Source organism: Miniopterus schreibersii, assembly GCF_964146895.1.
Source record: "Miniopterus schreibersii genome assembly, chromosome: 14".
NCBI classification, from domain to species: Eukaryota; Metazoa; Chordata; class Mammalia; order Chiroptera; family Miniopteridae; genus Miniopterus; species Miniopterus schreibersii.
The window spans coordinates 10,033,081-10,054,986 of record NC_138114.1 but is presented as its reverse complement, the minus strand read 5'-3'; the positions used below and the strand labels follow the sequence as shown (position 1 = coordinate 10,054,986).

At 39.3% G+C, this 21,906-nt stretch overlaps 1 protein-coding gene across 2 annotated transcripts in view; it reads left to right on the top strand.

The window, feature by feature from the left end:
• NRG3 (neuregulin 3) overlaps positions 1-8,304 on the top strand; it is a gene marked incomplete at its 5' end in the record, with an annotated part of 953,079 nt that extends 944,775 nt beyond the window's left edge. Inside the window, 3 exons of one of the 2 annotated variants that reach the window (XM_081158126.1) lie at positions 869-1,042; positions 5,992-6,063; positions 6,309-8,304. In XM_081158126.1, coding sequence (XP_081014252.1) covers positions 869-1,042; positions 5,992-6,063; positions 6,309-6,816 — 754 coding nt within the window. In that variant the 3' untranslated portion in view covers positions 6,817-8,304. The remainder of the gene's footprint in view (positions 1-868; positions 1,043-5,991; positions 6,064-6,308) is intronic. The other variant, XM_081158127.1, reaches the window with a different exon arrangement.
• Between the last annotated feature and the right edge of the window lie 13,602 nt (positions 8,305-21,906).

The following is a 21,906-nucleotide window of genomic DNA, read 5'->3' as shown; positions in this document are numbered from 1 at the left end:
AGTTACAGAACTCCAAGTAATAAAGTGATATGGGTAAAAATCCTCTGGGAGACTGGTCCCTTTAAAACTTGAGAGGTTTACTGAAATTTTAAAAATGTTTTAAAATGTTTTCTATATAGTTTTTTGTGATTTGATCACATAAACTGGCATCTCAGAGAATGTGTACGCAGGAACAAAGTTCTTCTCACTACTCCCCATGGGAGCCGGTGAAATCCAGCGAGGTAAGCATGGAGATGGAGATGGAGTAGGCAGTGTGTCAAGTTAGCAATTGATTTTTATAAAGAGATGTTTAGCAAAAGCAAACTAAACAAGAAACATAATTTAGTTTCTCAAGATTGATGAAGATTTGAGGTAGTGAACTGTGAATTTAGCACATATGTTTAGGAGAGAATGCCAATTAAAATAAGGTTTGTTTATTCTAACACTAACACAAGTGAAATTTTCCCCATAAATCCCTTCAGGGCTTCCTGGGCTTGGTTCTTGTCAGTGTCTAATAAGAAACCCATTTTTACAGTCATTAGAGAGACAGCTCCCATAGCTTGAATAACGAGGGTGGGTGGGAATCAGGAGCTTGGGAATTCCTTAACCCCACCTCTTATTTTGGCTGGAAAGCAGCCATTCTTTCAGTCCATCGTGCCCCACCTTGGAAAGCCAGAAACACAAGGGCTTGCCTTTGTCTCGGTCTCTCCAAGGGTAAAATGCGTTTGACAACTTCTGATCCCCTCCTAACAAATACACGACAGCCACGGGTGGCGCCTGGCCTGGAGCTTTGGGACGCTGGGGTGCAGATGCAGTGTTTAAAGGCCTGGGCAGCCACCCGAAAGGTCATCGCCGTGGTCAATTTGTCTGCCGTTTTCTCCCGCGCCAGCCGCAGCCTCTCCTCCTGCTGCAGCCCAGGCCCGAGGGCCGGCGTGCTCCACAGGCCCGCCTTCAGGAGGACGCCCCCCTCGCCCCGCAGCCGGCTGGGCGGAGCTGTGGGGCCGGCGTATCAGCAACTTGAGGAACCAAGGATCCCAGACCAGGACACAACACCTTGCCAAGGGTAGGTCTGAAAACAATGACATTTAGGGAGGGCGCCGTTATTACTATAGCTTTCAACTGAGCTGTTGTGTTCATTGGGAGGCTACTCATTGATTTCTCCTCAATTAGCTATTTATACTCACTTGCATCTTGGTCCACAAAAGCAAAGTAACTTAAAAGAACAGGTGCAGTGGAATTAGATATTAGGAAAGTGTTAGATGGAAAATAAACAAAACACCACTAGCAAGAAAATAAATATGTGGATATCTAGGCATTATGTTATTAAATAGTTGCTAAGACAACTTAGAATTTATCTCTGATTTTAAAAACTAGGTATTTCTTAGGAAGACGAAAGTGTTCTTTGATCCTTAGGTTTGAAAAAATTTACTTAATTCTCTGATCAGTACTGTGGACAATACCCTAAATAGTAATTTGTAACATATATATCATCTGCCTCCACGGAGCATTCTTGAATGTGTCTCAGTTAATGTCGACAGCATGCTCTCAAAGTCCAACTTGCTGAACTCGGATCTGTAGGCCCCTTCACGGTGCAGGGATGGAAAGATGGGCTTTGGACATGACGGCTGCTATTCCTCCCGGCAGTGAGAAAGGTGTCCCTTCCTCTGAGCGGGATCCCTATAGGGTTCAAGGCGTGGTGAGTGGAATGTAGGATGAATTTCAGTCACCATTCCCCTAACTGACATCCTGTTCGAGCAAACACGGCGGGTCTTACTTACAATGGCTGAAGTTCAAATCTCATCTTTGGCCCTTACAACTCGTGAGATTATGAGATAGTTTTATCATCTAAGCTTGAGTTTTTTCATCTAAAACTTGAACAAAAATAATACAGCTAAAGGTTGATGAATAGATTTTGTAAAAAAAAAAAAAAGTATGTGTGTAAAGAGGTTGTGTCTCTCACATGATAAGCAAAGAGGTCATACTGGTATTTACTGTCATAAGAACTGTTATAAAATTATCATTGATTTCAAGAGTAATGTAATCAGGGTTTACTCTAGAAATTTCAGGAATCTGTTCCCTCACACCACCAGGTTCTTATTACATCTAGTTTTTATCTCTGTGGATGAGCCAGGCCAGGTTTCTACTCCGCTCTGGCCTCTGTGATTTCCCACAGGGTATCGGGCTGAAGGCGAAAGCCAGCAGGAGGTCCATCCCAGAGCCTTACCTGTGCCTTTTCTTCAGGGCATAATATACGTGCAGTCGCACCCTACCTGACAAAGCTCAGCACCAGATTTCCTTAGGAGGACTAGTGGAGAAGTAAACAGCCTGTGGCTGGGTTTTGCAATTTTGAAGCAGTTCCAGATGAAGTGTAAAATGTGGTTGGTACGGATCTGGGATGACATCTGCAGATTCAACATAACAGCCAAGTTGTCCAAAATGTAGAATGTAAGTCAAGAAGTAGCTGGCTTTTCCCTTTGCCTTATATCTGGAAAGGGGCTTGCATTTAGCCTGCAATTATAACTAATCATATTTCATAATTATTTTCTTTCTAAAATCACTGAGACTGCCTGTTACTTAAGAATAGTATATTTTGTGAGTGGAGAGAGAACCCAGCCCATGCTGTCTTTCTTTCTGCTGGGCATGTTTTGGCTGTCATTCCCTGTGTCCCAGGTGTAGGGATGCTCTGAGCTGTGCTGGGCACAGGCTTGAACCACACACGCACACACACGAATCTTCAGGGGCTCTGAGATTCCCATTGCAGGTTCAGGCCCTGCTTTGTCTTTCAGCTCCTGGGAGACTTACACTTATTGTCTGCATGGCGGTGGTTTTGTTTTGGTTCAGTCATCATCGGAATTGGAATATTCTCTCCAGCTGGCTGGCCACGTGTATTTTCCTAGGTGTGATATGCACCCAGTGTTGATAAATGGTGACTCTAAGTATAAGTCACTGTGTATTCGGCTCAATGAATCTCAGGGAGCAGTCTCATTCTGGGTTCTTGAAAACAGCTATTTCCTACTCCTGGGGGACCGTCCATCTCTCTGGACTGGAAATAGGGTTGGTAATAGAATTTCACAGTTAAAGGTCCCCTTCAAATCCGGCCCTCGCCTGGAGGGGGAGTGAACGGATTTGCAGGAGCCATGGGCCATCTGCTGCTTGTTCATCAAGCATGTGGGCTCTGTCTGCTAGTTAGGCTCCGGCTTGTGTGACTTCTCTACATGGCACTGGCTTCGGCCCAGTTTGAACCTGGCAGCGATAGTGAAGCCTGAGGAAGGCGTGAGCTGGTGATTATTCAGGAGCCTTCCCCTATCGGCGGGTCAGTGACAACCCTGGCACCCGCCTTCAGAGCTCTGAGCTGCGTTACGTCGGGCGAATCCAGCTAATGCGTTCATAGGCTAGACAAAGGGAACGGAGTTACACAACTTGGGCTGCCACCTTCGGAGCAGAAGGGACACAGAGCGTGCTGACTATTCCCCTCCCTTAACTAGCCGCTTTACGAACTTCACTCAGTGTCCTCAGGAGCTGTGCAGGTGAATCACTAAGGATGGCAGACGCAAGCGGCCAGCACACGGTGGGCTACACCGTGCCACAGAACTAAGACTGGGACTGGCCTTTCTCACTAAATAAAGCACCAAGCCAGAAAGGGCGTGTGAGGAAAGCTCCGTCCCAGGGTGACAATGTGTAACTGGACCCTCTAGCTGTCCAGCTGCAGGAGAAGAGAGGGTGCCTTCGATCGAGTCTGTTCCTTCTGAAGCCATATGCACTGGGAAGTGGGTCGTGGAGTCCCCTGGGGAAACACCAGTTCCTCAGCCTGGCTCCTGAACTACTGGAAACAAATCCAAGGGACTAATTGTTGGAATAGCTCACCTTTTAAAGGTTGTTTTGACACACACAGTTACTGAGGAAACGCACTTCTGATTTTTTTGATGAGGGATTGGAGGAAGGACAGCCTTAGGCCAGTGTTACTACCTGATTGTTTTCATTGGTGAGAAAATTAAAATGAGACTTCAGTTTGTCTATAAATGGCATTGGGACTTGACGTCATGTCTGATCCAAAACAAAACCACATTTTGGCGATCTCTAGTAGTTCGAAGCACACCTTCGCGCTGTAGTAACATTTTGGATTTCAGTTATTGCCAGCCGTGCGTCTTGTGAGGTGACGCACACGCCAGCGACAACCCCCTTCCTCCTCGCAGTCCTCAGTTCAGCAGTTGGGCATGTTAGAAGACTGCCCCAAGTCTGGCTGGAATTGCCTTCCATCACTTCTTTGTCATGACTCTTTGTTGACTTGCTGAAACTACAATTGGCTAAATCCTCCAAGATATTTACACCTTTATCTAATATTTTTACAAATAATGTTTAGGCCCTGGTATAAGAATTTGCACCTTTCAGCATCACATTTCAACCTATTACATTCCACCCACTCATATACTCTGATGGTATCTACGTGGAGCACGATTTTATCCTAATTAGATTTTTTTGGCTCTGTGACCTTGGAAAATTTGATAGTAGACATGCCATATCTTCATAGATATTAATGTTGTTAACAGGATGGTGCTAAGGACAGCATACAAAACCCTCTGATTTATTCCATCTCTCCTTGTTGAGATTGATTCATTGATTAAAACCCTTAGGCTTAGATTCTCAGTTCTATAACACTAAAGAAAAGGGCTAAGATCCCCTGGGGAAGGTCCTTGTACATGGTGGCTCTACAGTTTGCACAGGTAACGATTATACATCCTTTGAAAGGTGCTCTAGTGCACCGTGGGTGCCCACTCATTTCTGGCTTTCACAGTAGCAATGAAAATAAGACAACCTGGGTTTAACTTCTTCCTCTGCTGCTTACTAAAGGTAATTTGGGGCAAGTCATTTGAATACCCCTTAGTCCAGTTTCTTCATTCATTATATGGTAATAATAATAAATAAACCACACAGCTTTAAAAAAAAAAAAAATCAGTGAGGCAATTAAAGGTGAAAGGGCTTATTAAAAGCACTATGCAAATGTTAGCTCTTGTTATGTTTGAAATGGATGCTATAAAGTATTTATCTCTAAGATATGCTTATGTATTCATGAGTCTATTCCATCAGGATTTATTGGTTACCAACTTTGTACCAGGTACACAGTAAGAGAGGGTGGGACTAAAAAGACACCTAAATTTGCTCCCCAACTTTTCTCACTGTCAGATAGAAAGACCTCTAAATTACTCCCATAAAGACTTCTATTTAGTATGCTACACACTTCATCACAATTATTTCCTTGTATAATCATGACTTTTATTTACATTACAATGTAAGACAAGGGAATGATCTTTATTGTATGGAGGGTTGATATGTTTAGATGATGCTTAAATTTTAATGTTTAAACATTTAAATCAAGAACAAATAACAGAAATAGAATAAAAACTACTGTTGAAGTCTCCAAACCACATTTCTATGAATCTACGATATACCATCCCCCACTTTCTGCGACTAAAAAGTTCAGAGATGCTGGGACGTTCTCTAGCTCTGAACAGGCAAGAAAGGGGCTAGCCAGGTTCTGGAATCTTCAGATTATGTGAAATGGCACGTTGGATTTCTTGACCAGCCATTGATGTGCACCAGTGCACTACCTTCCTTGGCTGCAGAAACCTTGTGAGGAAAGTTGCTAGATGGGTAGAGGCCCCACGAAATGCACTTCATGTTTGTCCCTGGGCAGAGAGAAGAATCGTGTGCCTCCCTTTCCCATTTAAGCTCAGCAATTTGTAGTGAGGCAATTCCTACAGAGCAGAATGCCAATAGGAATTGCATCCAGTTCCACTAAAGTCAGCGTGAAGCAGAAAAACTCAGGACTGTAGCACCTTAACGCCTAATGTTGGGCTTCCTGATCTCTCCAAGTAGGTTGGCCACATGAGTACCAAGCCAGGGCTGAGAGGGTGGTCAAGTTGATGGAGTGGAGTAACGCCGTTATGGGTTTCCTGTTTGTCACTGTGGAAGGCCACACTTACCTGCTCAATCCCCATTTACTTTGTATTCTAGGATAGAGGTCAGGAAGACTATATCCCACCTGCCTATACAGCTGTGGTGTGTTGAAAGATCCCTGGACTTAAAGTAAGAAGATCTGGGTTTGAGTCTCAGTCTGTCACTTATTTTTCTGTGTGACCTTGGGCAAGTCACTTCACCTATCTGAGCTTCAGTTTACTTCTCTGTTTATCTGGGAACATATTATGCGTCTTATGGGGTTGCTGTGAGTAGTCAGTGAGCTGGTGCATGTGGAAAGTGCTTTGTTGGCTGGCGAGTGCTCTAGAGCAGCTCTGGCAGGAGGCAGACCCTGTAACACTTTGTTTCTGTTTCAGGCATTCATCCGCTGGTTTAAACATCCAACAAAATGCATCAATAAATATGCAACTGCCTTCAAGAGAGACAAACTCCTATTTTCATAGCTTGGATCAAAAGGACCTGATGGGATATTCATCCCCAAGGGCCAGTTCCGTGCCCATCTCCCCTTCAGTGGGTCCAGAGGAAACCTGCAAGCAAATGCCAGGGACCTCCGAAGTCAAAAGCATCAAATGGTGCAAAGACTCCTACTCTGCTGATACTGTCAACGTGAGTATTCCAGTCAGCGATTGTCTTATAGCAGAACAGCAAGAAGTGAAAATATTGCTAGAAACTGTCCAGGAGCAGATCCGAATTCTGACTGACGCCAGGCGGTCAGAAGACTACGAACTAGCCAGTGTAGAAACTGAGGACAGTGCGAGTGAAAACACAGCCTTTCTCCCCCTGAGTCCCATGGCCAAATCTGAACGAGAGGCACACTTTGTCTTAAGAAATGAAATACAAAGAGACTCTGCATTGACCAAGTGACTTGAGATGTAGGAATCGGTGCATTCTATGCTTTGCTCAACAGGAAAGAGAGGAAACTAAATACAAATTATTTATATGCATTAATTTAAGAGCATCTACTTAGAAGAAACCAAATAGTCTATCGCCCTCATATCATAGTGTTTTTTAACAAAATATTTTTTTAAAGGGAAAGAAATGTTTCAGGAGGGATGAAGCTTACAACTAAAGCTTTTGGGTGGAATTCTGAATACCGTTTCAGTTAGTCCCAACACTGTCCTCTTTGGCTCTTAGTAGATGTGGGCGATTCAGCCCCTCAGGCCCACAGCCCCAGTGTTCTGGTAGAAAAAGCGCTTAGCGAGAGAAAGCATCCGAGGGCGGCTGTGCCATGAGCAGGCGGCCCTCGCCATTTGGCTCGACGGCCCCAACCCCTAAATTTCTCTTCACTCGACAGCCTCATGCAGGTTATGTCATGTCAACAAGCGTAGTGTGTTCTATTTAATTTCTGAAGAATGGCACAGAGACTCTGCAGAGAGAAGGGCAGGGTTTAGAGGGGCTCACCGGGGGCAGCCTCAGCTACTCTTAACGTGCCATCTTCCTCTGAAATGTGAAGGCGCAGAATCTCAGAGGGAGGTCTGAAATCAATACAGAAAAAAGACCAAAAAATCTCGGCCCCGTGCCGCTGAAGTCCTGCTGGTAGAAATGGTTTCCTCTGAGGTCGCTTAGGGCGCCGAGGGAGCTTTTGCCAGCGGGCCTGCCTCCGAGCGCCCTGCGTTGTCCGCACACGCGTTCATTGTGAGTGTGTGTGTGCATGTGTGTGCGTTTTAAGCTTGCCAACATTTGTTCTGAAACATCAGGGACTCTAATACTCAGAAAAAAAATTTCCCTCTTAGATCTGTTCACTTTAAATTTTTTCATTAAGCAAAAAGTTCAGTTAGTAAGTTCTTGAATCAGTCACTTGCATGGTGGGCTCCTATACAATGTTGACAGTGTCTAGACCATTTCCGATGTGAACGCTTCTGGAAGGAACAACTGTAGGATCATGGGTGGTATCCGTATCACAGGGCAAGTGGAAGATGTGTATTTATTTTGAATCACGCGCACTTAAATTATTTGCACAAGCCAATGACCAAATTGACGGTTATCCTTTGCTTTCTCATGAGCCTCATTGCTATTTATTTTGTAGCAAGTCTACAACCTGTGGACCAAGACATTGGCTTCTGTGGTTAATATGGAAAGAATAAATTGTCGAAATCGCAAAACCCAGAGTATTTAGTCCACAAGAAGGCCCCAAAAGAACAGTAAATCGTGTTGTATGTTCATTTGGAATAAAGCAATATTTTTACCACTGCTGAGGTGAACGGGGAATCCTCCTGGAGATTTGTCTGTTTTATTTACCCTTACTTTGATGGGGGCATTCAAGAAAATTAGTGTTCACATAACCAGTCTTTTTCCAATTATTGGTGGTGTTGTTATGTTTACACTGTTTTAAATAAAAAGGCACAGTATTTGAAAATACATAAAAGATTTCTTTTACTGCAGTTGGGGAACCTTGGTTAAAATTTCCTTGTTCCAGTGAAAGGAAATGTAACTTTCTGAATCAGACGTTGAATATATACAACTCTTATTTAAGGTTAAGTTGTTTCTCTAGAAAATACATTGCAAATTGCTCTTTGAGAGCATTCTTTAATAATAGGCATAATGCCATACAGGGAAAAGAAAGAACACAGTATTCTTCTCGACACCGTTTTTGAAAAGTCAAGGTCTCAAATGTTGAAAACATTTTGGTAGAAACACATTTTAAATTCAACAAACGGTTCATGGTATTCATTGGTTGTCCCTTTATCGTTTGGTTGTTTTGAAAATGGAGGTAATGTTAGCTTCTTAAAAGAGGATTATAAATTTTTAATTTCTAGATCATCTTCTACATTCTCTTTTAAAAAGATGATACCTTTGGGAAAAAATTGGAAAGATGGTCTTAACAGGTATATAAGCCCCCTTAAGTTGCATATCAAATATGTTATGGTGTTAAAATTTATTACGACTTATAAACATTAACTGGAAGGCCTCACAAGTTTGTTGATGTCAATGTCTTTTTTCACTGAAATGTTGTTACTGGTCGCTTATCTGAAGGATTCTTACACAGTTTACCTAATTAGGAGGTTAGATAGTCTGTGGCTCACCGTAGTTATGTTAATATATTATTTACTCTGAAAAGATTGAAGATTATCAGTAAGTCCTGGCCCAGCCCGTTATTTTTTCAAATAGAACCATGTGTTACGTGATTATAAACGCCCTGTGCATCCTGAAGAGCGCGGCCAGCGGGCACAGGCACGCAGTCTGCTGTGAAGCTCAGAGATACAGCTGCTTCCTAACTGACAGCCAAGACCAAATCCTCCATAAAGAATGCGTATTCACGGTCCCTTTCAGTGGCCATTTGCCTCCTTTTGGAACATGAAGCCCTCCTCTGAGAAAGGTCCCAGCCCAAAATGCGTAGTTTTGGGCACCAGCAGACAAGTGCTGACCGCATCAGGACTTTCAAAGCTGGCCTAACACGGCAGACACCTGGAGCCACCGTACCTTGGCCTTCAGGGTCGCGGGCCTGCAAACAAATACTTGTTTCTACGCGACGCCTCTGATTTTGCTTCATTTGCCTTGTCTTTATTATGTTAACAGGTTTGTAATTAAGTAAGTGGCATATTTGTTATTAACTGGAAAATGAGTGTCACCCATTCTTTTTACACCGAATCGTTTTCTGATGTGGCTTGTTTTCATAAAGCGTACGCTAGGCTGATTTGCCAGTGACGCTGTGGAGTGCTGTGCTTCAAATCCTGGGACCAGTTGTATGCTAATGAAAACAGTAGCAATGATGTGGGATGGTTGGCACCCACACTTTCTTCCTGGATGCCCTGTGCAAGCGCGTCACGAAGTCCCTGTTTCACACTCTAGTCCAATGTCTCTACTTTGCTATGAATTAAGGACTAAATATTTATAAATGTCTCACATCTCTAATAATTTACGTCATTTCTAAGTAGCAACAGCAAGGCCGTCTGGAGGAGCAACAGTGCTGTTTCCAGGACTTGACAAATTAGCCTGTTTTCATCGTCATAACGTATCAGACCTGCCCAGAGGAGAATGGAGGGCCAAGCAGGCTTCAAGGGGTGCACGCCGGCTTCCAGAGGGAAGGACAGGAAACCTGCATTCGAGTGAGGCTCCCGGGGGCCCTGGCCAAGGCTGTCGATAAGCAGGTGGCCTCCAGAACCCGCAGCAGCTGCTCACACCCACGGGCAGTGTGGTGCTACCGGGAACCACCCCGCTAAGTGAGGGCGGATGGCGGTTCCTTGATGTCAGCCCCATGAACCAGAAACTATTGCCCTGAGACCACTGCTGTGAAGCAGTCCCCAAGTCAGTGTGTGGTGCACACACCTAGGGCCACAGCAGGAGGGGCGGGCATTTTATTTGATCTTTTGGTACCTGGGAAACATTTTATATCTAAAAAATACTTTTTTATTATTAGTCAATTGTGTAGATTCAGTACAGTGTATTCAAGGATAGCATGTCTCTACTGTGTTTGTACTTGAGTCTTCAGAAATTCAGTCTTCATCCAGGAAAAGCAGATGCAGTGTTTCCAGGGTGTTCTCAATTTTAAATGTATCCCAACATTTCATGGGAAATGAGGCCTTTAAATAAGCTTTATCTCTTTCTCTTTTATTCTTTCCCTTTTAAGAAATAGTGAGAGTACAGCAAGAAGTTCATTCCTTAAGGTCTACCTTGCTCTCATAATAATCAGTTTCCTACTGTGACTACACACATGCGCACACGTACATGTATAAACGTGTATATATAAAATATATATGTATATTAAATTTATGTTTCATTATTTTGATAGCTTTATTTTTGCTTAAGTTGACAAATATTAGAGTGATGGGCTTCTGTAATGCCAATGAAAGCAAATCATGTAGAGCTCTGCCAACTTGGCAACATTTAGATAATACAGGTGCTTTTCAGGTCTTTCTCTTAGGTAATCAGAAATATCTTCAGGCTGGAAAATTCAAAAGACCCTGAAATAAAATCTCTGCCAGGTTATCTCTTAGAAATGAAGATTGAACTATGGGTGTAGATGATTACTGTCCCTATAACATATAATGATCTCAAAGATATTTTTTTACAAATTAAATCAACTTCTCCCAAGGGTCCCTAAACAGGTGCCTTTGACTTCTAGTGAGTGCCCTTTGAATCTAGTGAGGTGAAGGTGGAGTGGTGGTGGGGACTGCGTGTTAATGTTGGATACTCAGTGAAGACGTGATGACAATGGCAGAGGTGAGCAGACCTAGAAGCACTAGGCTTTTAATACTTTGATAACTTTTTGTCATAAATACCTGTATTGATTGCACATGTAATCTTGCCTATGAAAGAACTGTGATAGCAAGCAATGAATTATTGTTGGAAATGAATTAGAAAATCATTATATTGAAAATTATCTCTGTGAAAGCTTCTAACTTATCTACCCGTAATAGTAGCTCCATTGGTCAAATACAGAGGATGATCTAGTCCATCTTCAACTGTTTTCCAAATTGAATACCTTGTTATGCAATCATTATAATTTAGATGTTACCTGGTCATTTGTCATCTTATCGATTGAACACAACCCTTTAGAAAGTTAATAGCTATAAGACTTTCTCTGTAAGACTCAAAAATAATTGGAATCCGTATATGAATCTATGAATAAGACTTATATTTATAATGTTCCATTTAATTTGCTTGCAGAAACAGGATCACCTTTGTGATTGTTTTTAAAGTAAATTTTTCTTGGACAGGTAATAAAAATGAAGGATTGACCAAGAAAATATTGAAAAAGCTTGAGCATCAGAACTTTCCCCAGATTTGGGGTTCAGAATTTGCTGCCGATTTTTTTAAGAGAAACTGCACTCTGCGAATCTTTATCAAAGCCAGAGCAAAGGGTTCTGCAGAGAAAGCGTGAGACCTTGAAGATGACCCCTCTCGTAGAGGCAATTGACGCACTCTCATTGGATACACCAAATATTTATTGATATTCTCAATTATTTGCATCTAAAACTCATTAATATAAACTCTCCAATTAATAGTAAATAAATTCCCTGGAGACATTTTCACATTATAGTTGAAAATAATCCTGTCTTTGGGACACAATGGACCAAAAAATGTAAGGTTTACTTTCTTACTTAATTTTGGTCTTAACTGCTGTTTTTTGACAAATCAATATCTATTTGCTCTTCCAAAGTAGCATCCTGACTAGCACTATTCTTTCATATATAATTTACCTTCATCAAGATTCTAAAGTCTAAATTTCTTAGTCTTCAATAAAACAATGCAAGATCTAAAATACTTGAATCAAAAAAAGTAAAACTCTTTAAGTTGTGTTGTTTATTAAAGATATAAGGATTCCATGTAGTTGCTTACAATATCAAAATAGGGAAAAAAATCCACATTTTGAAATTTGTTTTTGATGTATTTAGACGGCTGATGAAGCACTTGCTACACTCTACATTGATACTGTCCTTTCTGAAATCAATATAAATTTAAGGGCTTATACAATCTCACATGCACACATGTGCTCTCACACACAGCATAACACACATGGTGTGTTAAAGCTCATGTTATGCTCTTTTTCCCTAGATTTTCCCTTACAGCTCACCTAAGTGTGTCCAAACTCTCACAAGGAAGACCTTGAATTCAGATGTTTCATAGGAAATGGATGCAGCAAGAAAATATATTATCTTCTATGTTTTATACAGTCAGCTTTTGAATTATGTCTTCATCAATAAAAGTGTGGAGAACTGACACCTCTGTTCAATCTGAAACAAACAGAAGAACACAGTACTCACTGCCAAGCCCCTGCACTGCCAGTGACCACTGTGGATATCAAACACAACCCGAGGGAAATGCTTGGCTCGCTCCTGTTTTTGTTACGTATGTAATTGTACACATTAAATCTAAATAAAAACACTTTCCATAGTTCTTAATAACTAATATATTTTATTAACCCATTTGATCATATTTTAAATAAAGAATGTATGTCACACACAGCAAAATGGTCAGCAGAATACTTTTAGTAATCGTTTTAAAAAATTCACCAGAAACAATCTTTTGTGCCTGAGATAATAATTTTGTTTCAAGGAGTGTGTGTGTATCTCCTTTATTTTCTCTCAAGAAAACATTTCAAAATGATGCTATGGCTCTGTGGGGTGTGAAGGCTACGGGAAATAATCCTGGGTGTATGTCCTTCGACTTCCAGCAAGTTGAGTTCCACTGTCTGCACTTTGTTTCAGGGGAGAGGCACGGCTTATCCAAAATTAAAGTGTGAGGTTAATGATCAGTACTAATCTCGGCTCTCATGAGAATGTCCCCGTGCGGAGGGAATCCTCCGGCCAGGCCAGGCCGCTCACCTTCTAGAGCCCTCGATGCGGACGGACAGAGAACCCCTGAGGTCGCGTTCTCTCTGCACTTTCCTCTAATCTTACTTCCCTTTCATTAAAGGGAATTTCCTGCTAAACGAGGGTGAAGTGTGGTTTGTAGAGCAAAATAGCTGTGTTCTCTTGAGTTGTGCTGGTGAAGGAGTGAACTAGGGGCGTTTTAAATGCGATTACAAGGCTCGTGGCTTTAGCCAGCATCTCGTGGTGTACGGACAGGCCCGAGGGCCCCTTAACTGCCCTAATACTCCTAACAAGACCTTTCCACTTCTTTTTACTCTTTGTTACAACAGTATTGTCCACCTTAATAGAAAAACAAGATCACCTATTTATGTAAAACAACAACAAATAAATCAAAAACAATCATCCTTTAAACAAGGAATGAAAAACAAGCCAATAACAATATTTTTAAAGGGTTTAAGAAAAACGCTAACTGCCTAAAAACCAAATCAAACCTAAAGCTAAAACAATATTAGGCAAATAGTTTGCATAATAAGCCTTTTTTTTTTTTTTTCATAATTCTCTGTAAATTGGAGTCTTTCCACAATACTTTTTTTTTTTTTTTAGAATTTTTATTGGACATTAATTATGCTTATTGAGGACAAACATTTAAATATAGTAAAATCGATGCTTTTGCCACTTTTTCTAACTTGACATGAAGTTTGTAAAAATTTGTGTGTGAAGTGAAAAAAATACATATTTATGAGAAAAAATTATTAACCGGTCTTATTTTCTCATTGACAGCTTTCACCCAATGCTCTGTCGGTACTTTAAGTTAAACATAGAGGAAGCTCCTGAATCAAATGAGAGGCAGAGGCAAACACGTTTTAGAAGTTAAACTGTGTGGCAGATTAAGTACGTACAGTCTATCCTGGCCCAAATAACCTAAACAGCTAAAAACTATAAAATACAGTGCGAGAAATGGGTCATTCTTTTCTTTTACATTTTTTATTTAATTTTTTTTCAATTACAGTTTACACTGCTATTTTGTATTAGTTTCAGGTGCACAGCACAGTGGTTAGATAATCATATACTTTACAAAGTGCTCGCCCGGCACCCCCAGGACCCAAATGGACATGGTTATTACAATGTTATAATTCTTATGCTGTGCTTTACAAAATAGTCATGGGGATATAATGGATCGTTCTTTTTCTTCTTTTTATTTTAAAAAGCTTATCCTGCAAACTCCATCTTTTGCAACTAAAAAATGAATAAGAGTTATTGTGAGTCCTCTGTCCAATGAAAAAAAGAGACAGGGACCGGATTCCATAAATAGTTAGATTTTACTAATAATTTTCTTTTTGCTATGCTTTTTTTTATTGTCTCATTTTAAAATGAATGTTACTGGAAATAATGTTGTTAAAAATAAGAAAATAATCAGCCATGAATTAAACCATGCTAAGGCCACAATAAGCGGTGCCTATGTTACTATCTAATTTTCCACGTACATGCATATTTCAAATTTTTCTACCAGAAAGTTATTTTCTCCTTGTGTTGTATTATAATTCTAAAAGCTGTATCCTACCGTTCCATGGTCACACATTGTGTTTGTAAACATTTAGTTTAAAGGCTACATAAATTTCAGTTGTCCATATATTATGACTTATTTAGACATTTTATAGTTATGTGAGATTGAGATTGCTTTGATTTACTCGCTGCCATGAGTGACTCCACAATTATAATACATTACTTTTTCTGTCTTTTGGAAGTAAACTGCAGGTTCATGAGCAAGTTTTGTAGGGTCTGTAAACACTCAAAATTATACATAATTGTGCATAAGTTAATATGGTCACTTTTTTACTGTGAAGGGAAGGTCTATAACTAAACATTTCATAAGGTTGGTAAAATTTTCTCGGTTTTATATTACAAGAAGTTGTATGGCTGAGCCAATGAGTATGACTTTTCTCGTTATTTTTTTTTTATAACTAAGTTTTTTTTAGAGCAGTCCTAGGTTCCCAGTAAAATTGAGGGGAAGGCACAGAGATTTCCCACATGCATCCTGCCATCCACACCCACAGCTCCCCCGTTACCCACAGGCCACAGAACAGCACATTTGTTACAACTGGGGACCCACATGCACACACCATACTCGCCCTGAATCCACCGTTTCCATTTGGTGTACTCTTCTTATTGGGCATTCTGTGGGTCTTGACGAATATATAATGGCATGGATTCGTCACTCTAGTATCATACAGAGACTTCCATGGCCTAAAAACCCTGTTCTCCACTTACTCTCCACTCCCACCCCTCCCCCTTCACCTTCAGCAACCACTGATCCTCTTACTGTTTCCATAGTGCTCCTGTTAGTATGGCCTCTCTGAAAACTTATTTTAGTCATTACTCAGTTAATTTCTGGAAGTGGCTAATATATAAAGTTTTAACATCACTGGAAATATTTTAAAATTTACTTTGCATAGCAATGTAACATATTGCAGTTAAAATATAATTGGTTTAGGTCTAATCAGAAATGCATCATTTTAATGAATCTTAATTTTAATTTCTAATTAGTAAAATGTTACATGTTTACACATAGAACATATCAAGAAAAATAAAAACCACAACCAGGAGATAAGCACTATTACTATTTAAATATATTTCCTTCCATTATTTTTAATTGGATAAACATATACATACAGTATGTCATTTGCAAACTTGGAACAGTCTAGTATTTAAAACATTTTCTCCTCTTTTATTAACTTTACATATAGTCTCTGATAATTTCCTCAATTAGTAAATTATCTTTACATGTAATATTTTTAATGGCTACACAATCCATTATATGGTGAAGCACATTTATATTTTCAAAGGGTTCTGTAAACATTTATTACTACATATTTTCGATTGATATTTAAATGTTTATAAATTGATTTTAAATGTTTGACTTGTGCCAACATTTAGATATTATATGTACACATATATGCATTAATGTTTTATTGGTATAAGAATATTTCTATGTATGGATAGCACTGATATTCTGCTCTCTCACAGTATTTGTTTCATTTATAGAGCAGCTTTCTTGGTGAATTTTGATCACCAGAATAATATTTTGCTAATACAGACAGCTGGATAAAAAGACATAAATCCTACAGAAACCTCTGTACAGCTGACTAAATTCACACCTCCCAATCCACACTTGAAAAACTGAGTGTTAAAAAATAAAGGAGACGATGATTGCCATCAGCTTTGGAGCTCAGGAGGAGTGACATTAACATAAAAATAAACCGTTATAAAGAACTGATAATATGCCAGGCACTGGGTGTCTTATGTACATTAATTTATTTAATCTTCATAATAACCCTATGAAGTAGATATGAGTATGATTTCCCTTTTAAAGATGAGGAAACCCAGGCACAAAGAAGTTAAGAAACTTGCCCAAGGTTTCACAGAAAACGAATTAAGGGTCTGGTTGTCAACCCAGAGTTCACGCAGACTTACCCTTTATTTTCCAATCTTTACCGTTGTCTACCTTGAGGATTTTCTGATAATTATAGTTCAAGTGTCCAAGACATGACCCTGACCCCAGTTCCACAAACCCATAGATTGAATATAGCAAGTGCGAGAAGTGAGGGCAGAGCACAGAACATGTGAATGGAGCTCTATCACCCAATTTTGTGGGTTATTTTAAATTTTCACATACAAAGTGCAGTGATCAGATAGCAAAATTGCTATTTCCTATCCCAAGTATGTCGGGCAGTAGTGCCAGGAGGAAGCCAGGCCATGCCCATGGCTGTGGCTGTGCCCACTGTTTCCATAAAGTGACGAACGGGTACAAAATGGCCATTGTCCTGTTAGCCGCTTCGGCAAAGCAAGAATGGGCATGTAGCCGCACTCGCCTGTCCCTCCACTTCAAGGGCCACACTAATGAAATGAATACATATATTTTTATCATAAATATAAGTAAATATATACATGTAATATCTTACCAAGTCCTTCATGCAATTCAACATAAAAGATGACACCAAGGTAAGACAAGTGATGCTCCAGTTTGGGTGCCTCCGTTTCCCTTCCCTGAACCCAGATTCAGTGGCTGCCTGAACCAGAGGGGCTCGGGGTGGGTGCTTGGCCACGGGGAAGGCCGCCGAGGTTGGTCCCTCGCACCGGAGAGGATCTGAAAGGAGCATTTTGTGTGGAAGCGCGTGGTCGACGAAGGCATCAGAAAGAGTCACTCAGCCTCTCCCACGCCCTCCTCACTAGAGAGACGGGAGACCCTGAGGCCTCTGCACCATCGAGGAGGGAGACCATGGGACGTTCCCACGGGGGCGTCGAGGTGCAGAAGCCAGGACTCCTTCCAGAGTGAGTTTGCTCTAAGGCTGCACCTTAGAAATGAGCAGCTGTCAGATCAAAATGATGAGGAAATGTATACTCAGAAATGAGAGTCAGTAAAACAGAAGACAGATCATATAAGAAATGAAATCAAGAAAAACATTTAAAGAAAAAGAGAGGAAATAAAGCAGAACTGAAATCCGACAGAATTAGTAAACAGGAAAATTGACACAGTAAAATTATGCCCCAATAATATTAGAATTGTCTAACTTCCTGCTCTTCTTTTATATGTGTGTTATTTCAAAACTTTTTTAAAAAGAGGAAATGTTAAAAGAGCAAATAAATCCTACTCTTCTAAATGACAAGCATCAAACAGGAAGTAAAAGTTTCAGTGTTAGGAAATTTAGAAAATCAAAAGCAAGACATAAAAAATGTTAAAAGCAGCCAGAGCTGAACTCAGTGACATCCACCGAGCCTTAAATGAATTTATCATTAAACAAGAAAGAGAAGGTTTGAATTAAGAATTCAACTAAGAAAGTTAGAAAATAATAACTTTTAAAAATTAAAATAAAAATTATGTAAAAATAGAAAATTAGGTATTTGGAATAAGAAAAAGAGTGAAAGTAACTCAAAAAAAAAATAAAGAAAGATTCAACTTCAGATAAAGAATAAAGTTTAAAATGAGAAATCAAATAAAGCTAAAAGAAAATATATAAATCATAAGAGTGGAAAATATGTTAAATTATTGTTTAACAGCATAAATAAGTACTACGAAAATCCCAATGAAACTTACGATTTTTCAGAGAAAATAAAATGTACCAAAATGACTGAAAAACAGAAAATTTGAGTTATGAAAATATTCATGGGAAAATTAAGAAGAAAAACCCCCTCACTTTTCTTCTAAGAATTACATAGCTAAATACAGTGAGTGTCCAGGTCCAGATAATTTTATATGTAAGTTATATATAGGGTGTCCCAAAAAATGTATACATACTTCAATAGCTGATGGCTTGATTTTGAAAATAAAACATATTTTAATAAATACTGCCTTTATAATTATTCAAAGTGTGTGTATGTATACATTTGGGGAGACTATCTATATATTTTTTATATGTAAAATACATATATGTACATATGTATAACACGTGTATGTACAAATGTGTGCACACACATAAATACTCCCACACATATACAATATAATCCTATATCATTGTTAATCATCTATTGTACAGTAATATATAATTAATACACACACACCACATACACACACGCATACATAAGATATTAAAGTGCAAAGCTTTCTCTCCAGAACTTGACTGAGGTGCAAAGGTTCAGACCAATGAGGAGGTGTCTGTGCCTTCACACCTTAGAGCAGGCTTCAGGTCACCTAAGAAGGATGTGCCATTCAATATTAAAGCCCCTGCTGCCAGGTTGGCTGTCACCCATTTCCTGCCTATGAAGATATGAGCTTGGAAAGGAGACATCGTTTCCTTTCAGAGAATTGTCAGAATCCTGTGCGGCTCCATTTTTCAGATGAAGAAAATACGGTTTCCCTTCCCTCAAGCCAACTGAGAAGACATTCAGAGGGCATCTGGTAGGTCCTGCGGCACGTGTTCCCTTGAAGCTCTAGCCTGGGAAGATGAAAGAAAATTCTCTCTGAATCTTGCTTGCCAACTGCTAGACTGGAGAGACAGACACGTGGGGAAGGGGATCCATGTGCTTGTCTTAAGGCGCAAATGCACGTTCTCCCACCAACAGTCTGGGGATGGCCCAGTGCCAAGGAGAGGTCACGGCCAGGAGGAGGCGTCAGCTCTGCCAGGGGAGCTGCCCTCGAGAACCCTGGGCAGAGGGTCGGCAGCAACCCCAAAAAAGTGCCCCACGAGGGAAAGGTCCTTCGTGATTGTTCACCCGTGTCATTCAAAGGGCGGGAACTACACTTAGTCATTTTCTCATTTGCTCAGCCCCTGAGTCTAACTGGAGGGTCAGATACCAGGGCCAGCAAGTGCCAAAGATGGGCAGGAAAAGGGAAGTCAACCAGTCTCTGCCTTTAGGCATCCAGATCCATTTTCTTTGAATGTTTGGGTCACAGAACCTTTTCTCTATCTAAGAACATTTAGTATTCATTACCATTTGGCAGAATTATCTTTGGGAAAATTTCTTTTGTCCAATGTCACTTATAAATGCATATGAAAAATTCTAAGTAAAATATTTGCAAATGAATTATACTAGTATAATAAAAAAAGAAATCACTGCAACAGTATAAGATTTTAGCAATTTAAAGATATTTTAATATTAGTGTATTTAGTAATATAATTTATCTCCATAAATAGCAAAAAATCAGATAAGGTTTAACTTCTATCCCTGACCAAAGCACTTAGTTAATTAGAGGGGAAAAATCCACTTCCTTAACAACAGAAAACCAATAGTCCTTCTTTGACACAGCAATTAAACATTGCTTTCATCTATCTCCCTTAAAGAACGAGCAACTCTTTCACTATTATACCTGTTAACTAAGTTAACATCCGTGAGCAATTTCTAGCAATAAAAAGGAACAAGGAAATAAACATAAATACAACAAAGGTAGAATCTCAATCATCCAAAGGAAAATTCAAGAGTCAACAGAATGTTACTCTACTGATTTCAGTGGTAAGCCTATAAACAAAATAGAATAAGTGTCCAGAAAATATAAACTAAGATCCAATCTGCACTATTAACATAAATATACGTTACCTTGAAATAAATCTAAGGGAAGTACCAAGTAAAATAGTATTGATGAACACTTAAATAAATGAGAATATAACTTTCTCTTAATGGCAAAACTCCATATTTTAAACTTGTCGAGAATACTCAATTTAATTCATAAGTATAATGCAACAGAATAAAAGACATATTGGAAGTATTTTGGAAAATACATAAATGGGAATGGCCAAAAACACTTTGAAAAAGAGCACTATGTGCAAAGAATAGGAACACATTAGAATACAATCAAAGATGTTATTATACTATAATTATTAAACCTTCTTGTGTGATGCAGGAATAGAGAGAAATTAAGATATAAGCAAGAGCACAGAAACACATTCATACAGTTAAAAAAATTAATAGAAATAAAGAACGTTTTAAATTTATGTTTACATTAATCAAGAAATGTTGCTAGAAAATTGGCTAACTTATAAAAGGGAATTAATTGATCAATTTAGCAAGTCTTAACTGCATGCCTCCTGAGTGCTGGGTGATGTTCTAGAAGATAGGAATGAACAAAATGACAGACTCTGATGCCTCAGTGAGGACAATATACTAGTGGAAATACGGGCAAAATGTATGAACAGAAAATTATCTGCACAAACACACACACACACAAACACACTACACACACTCCTCGAAACAGAATGAATGGTAGTGTGCATATGATAGTATCTTTTTATGGCTGAAATATATCATAATAGGAGTTACACACAGAAAATTACACACGGATTTAATGTATAAGAATATTTACTATAGCCTTGTTGATAATAGAAAGAAATAATATCACATGGTTAAATAAATCATGATATTTTACATAAGGATGAAATTCTGTTAAATCCTGTAAAGTTGAGTCTTAGATATTGTTCCCAGTGTTACACTGAATTAAAGATATAGGACAATATTGAATTATAATTTTATAACATAATACATTAATGTATCATATGTTCTTTTCCCTCTTTTTCATATATGATATATAACTGATAGGAGTAAAACAAACAAAACAATTGAAAGATACTCAAAAACACAGCTATGGCAAAGTTCTGAATTATATTATGATACAATGGTAGGATGAAACAGTATTAAATTGTTAAATGCTATGTTTTGAGAGAATATTGATTGCTTAAGAAATTGTTCTCAACATAAGCTATTGGGAGAAAACATTAAAATATTAACAATAAATGTTTCTATTTTTATAGTGGACATGTTTTACTTTTATATTCAGAAGATACATTAAATATAATTTTCAACAGCCTAATTTACTGAACCCATTTGCATATTCCATGAAAAGCAGTGGCTTTGTTTTCTATCCTTACAGTCCTAATCAGTGCATTGCTTTATGGCGTTTTCTTTGAAAGGATTTGCCCTTCGGTTTGGGGCACCCCTCTCTGGTGTGATTAACTTGGGCTTCTGTTCTGCTCCCCTGCTTTACAACAGAGCATTTGCCATGGAGGATGCAACAGGAGCAGGAAGAGCATTATGTTCCCCCCCAGGCTTCCTATTTTCCAGAAATTAGACCTATTTGCTCAACAGCACCAAGTCGCTGTAACAATCTCTCTCTCATTTCCTTTCCACCCAGGGGCAGATGGCAAATTTCTTGTCTAACTCTTTCCTGCTTAGAAAGTTGATGCATATTTTGTTCATATTTAATACTCAACAGATA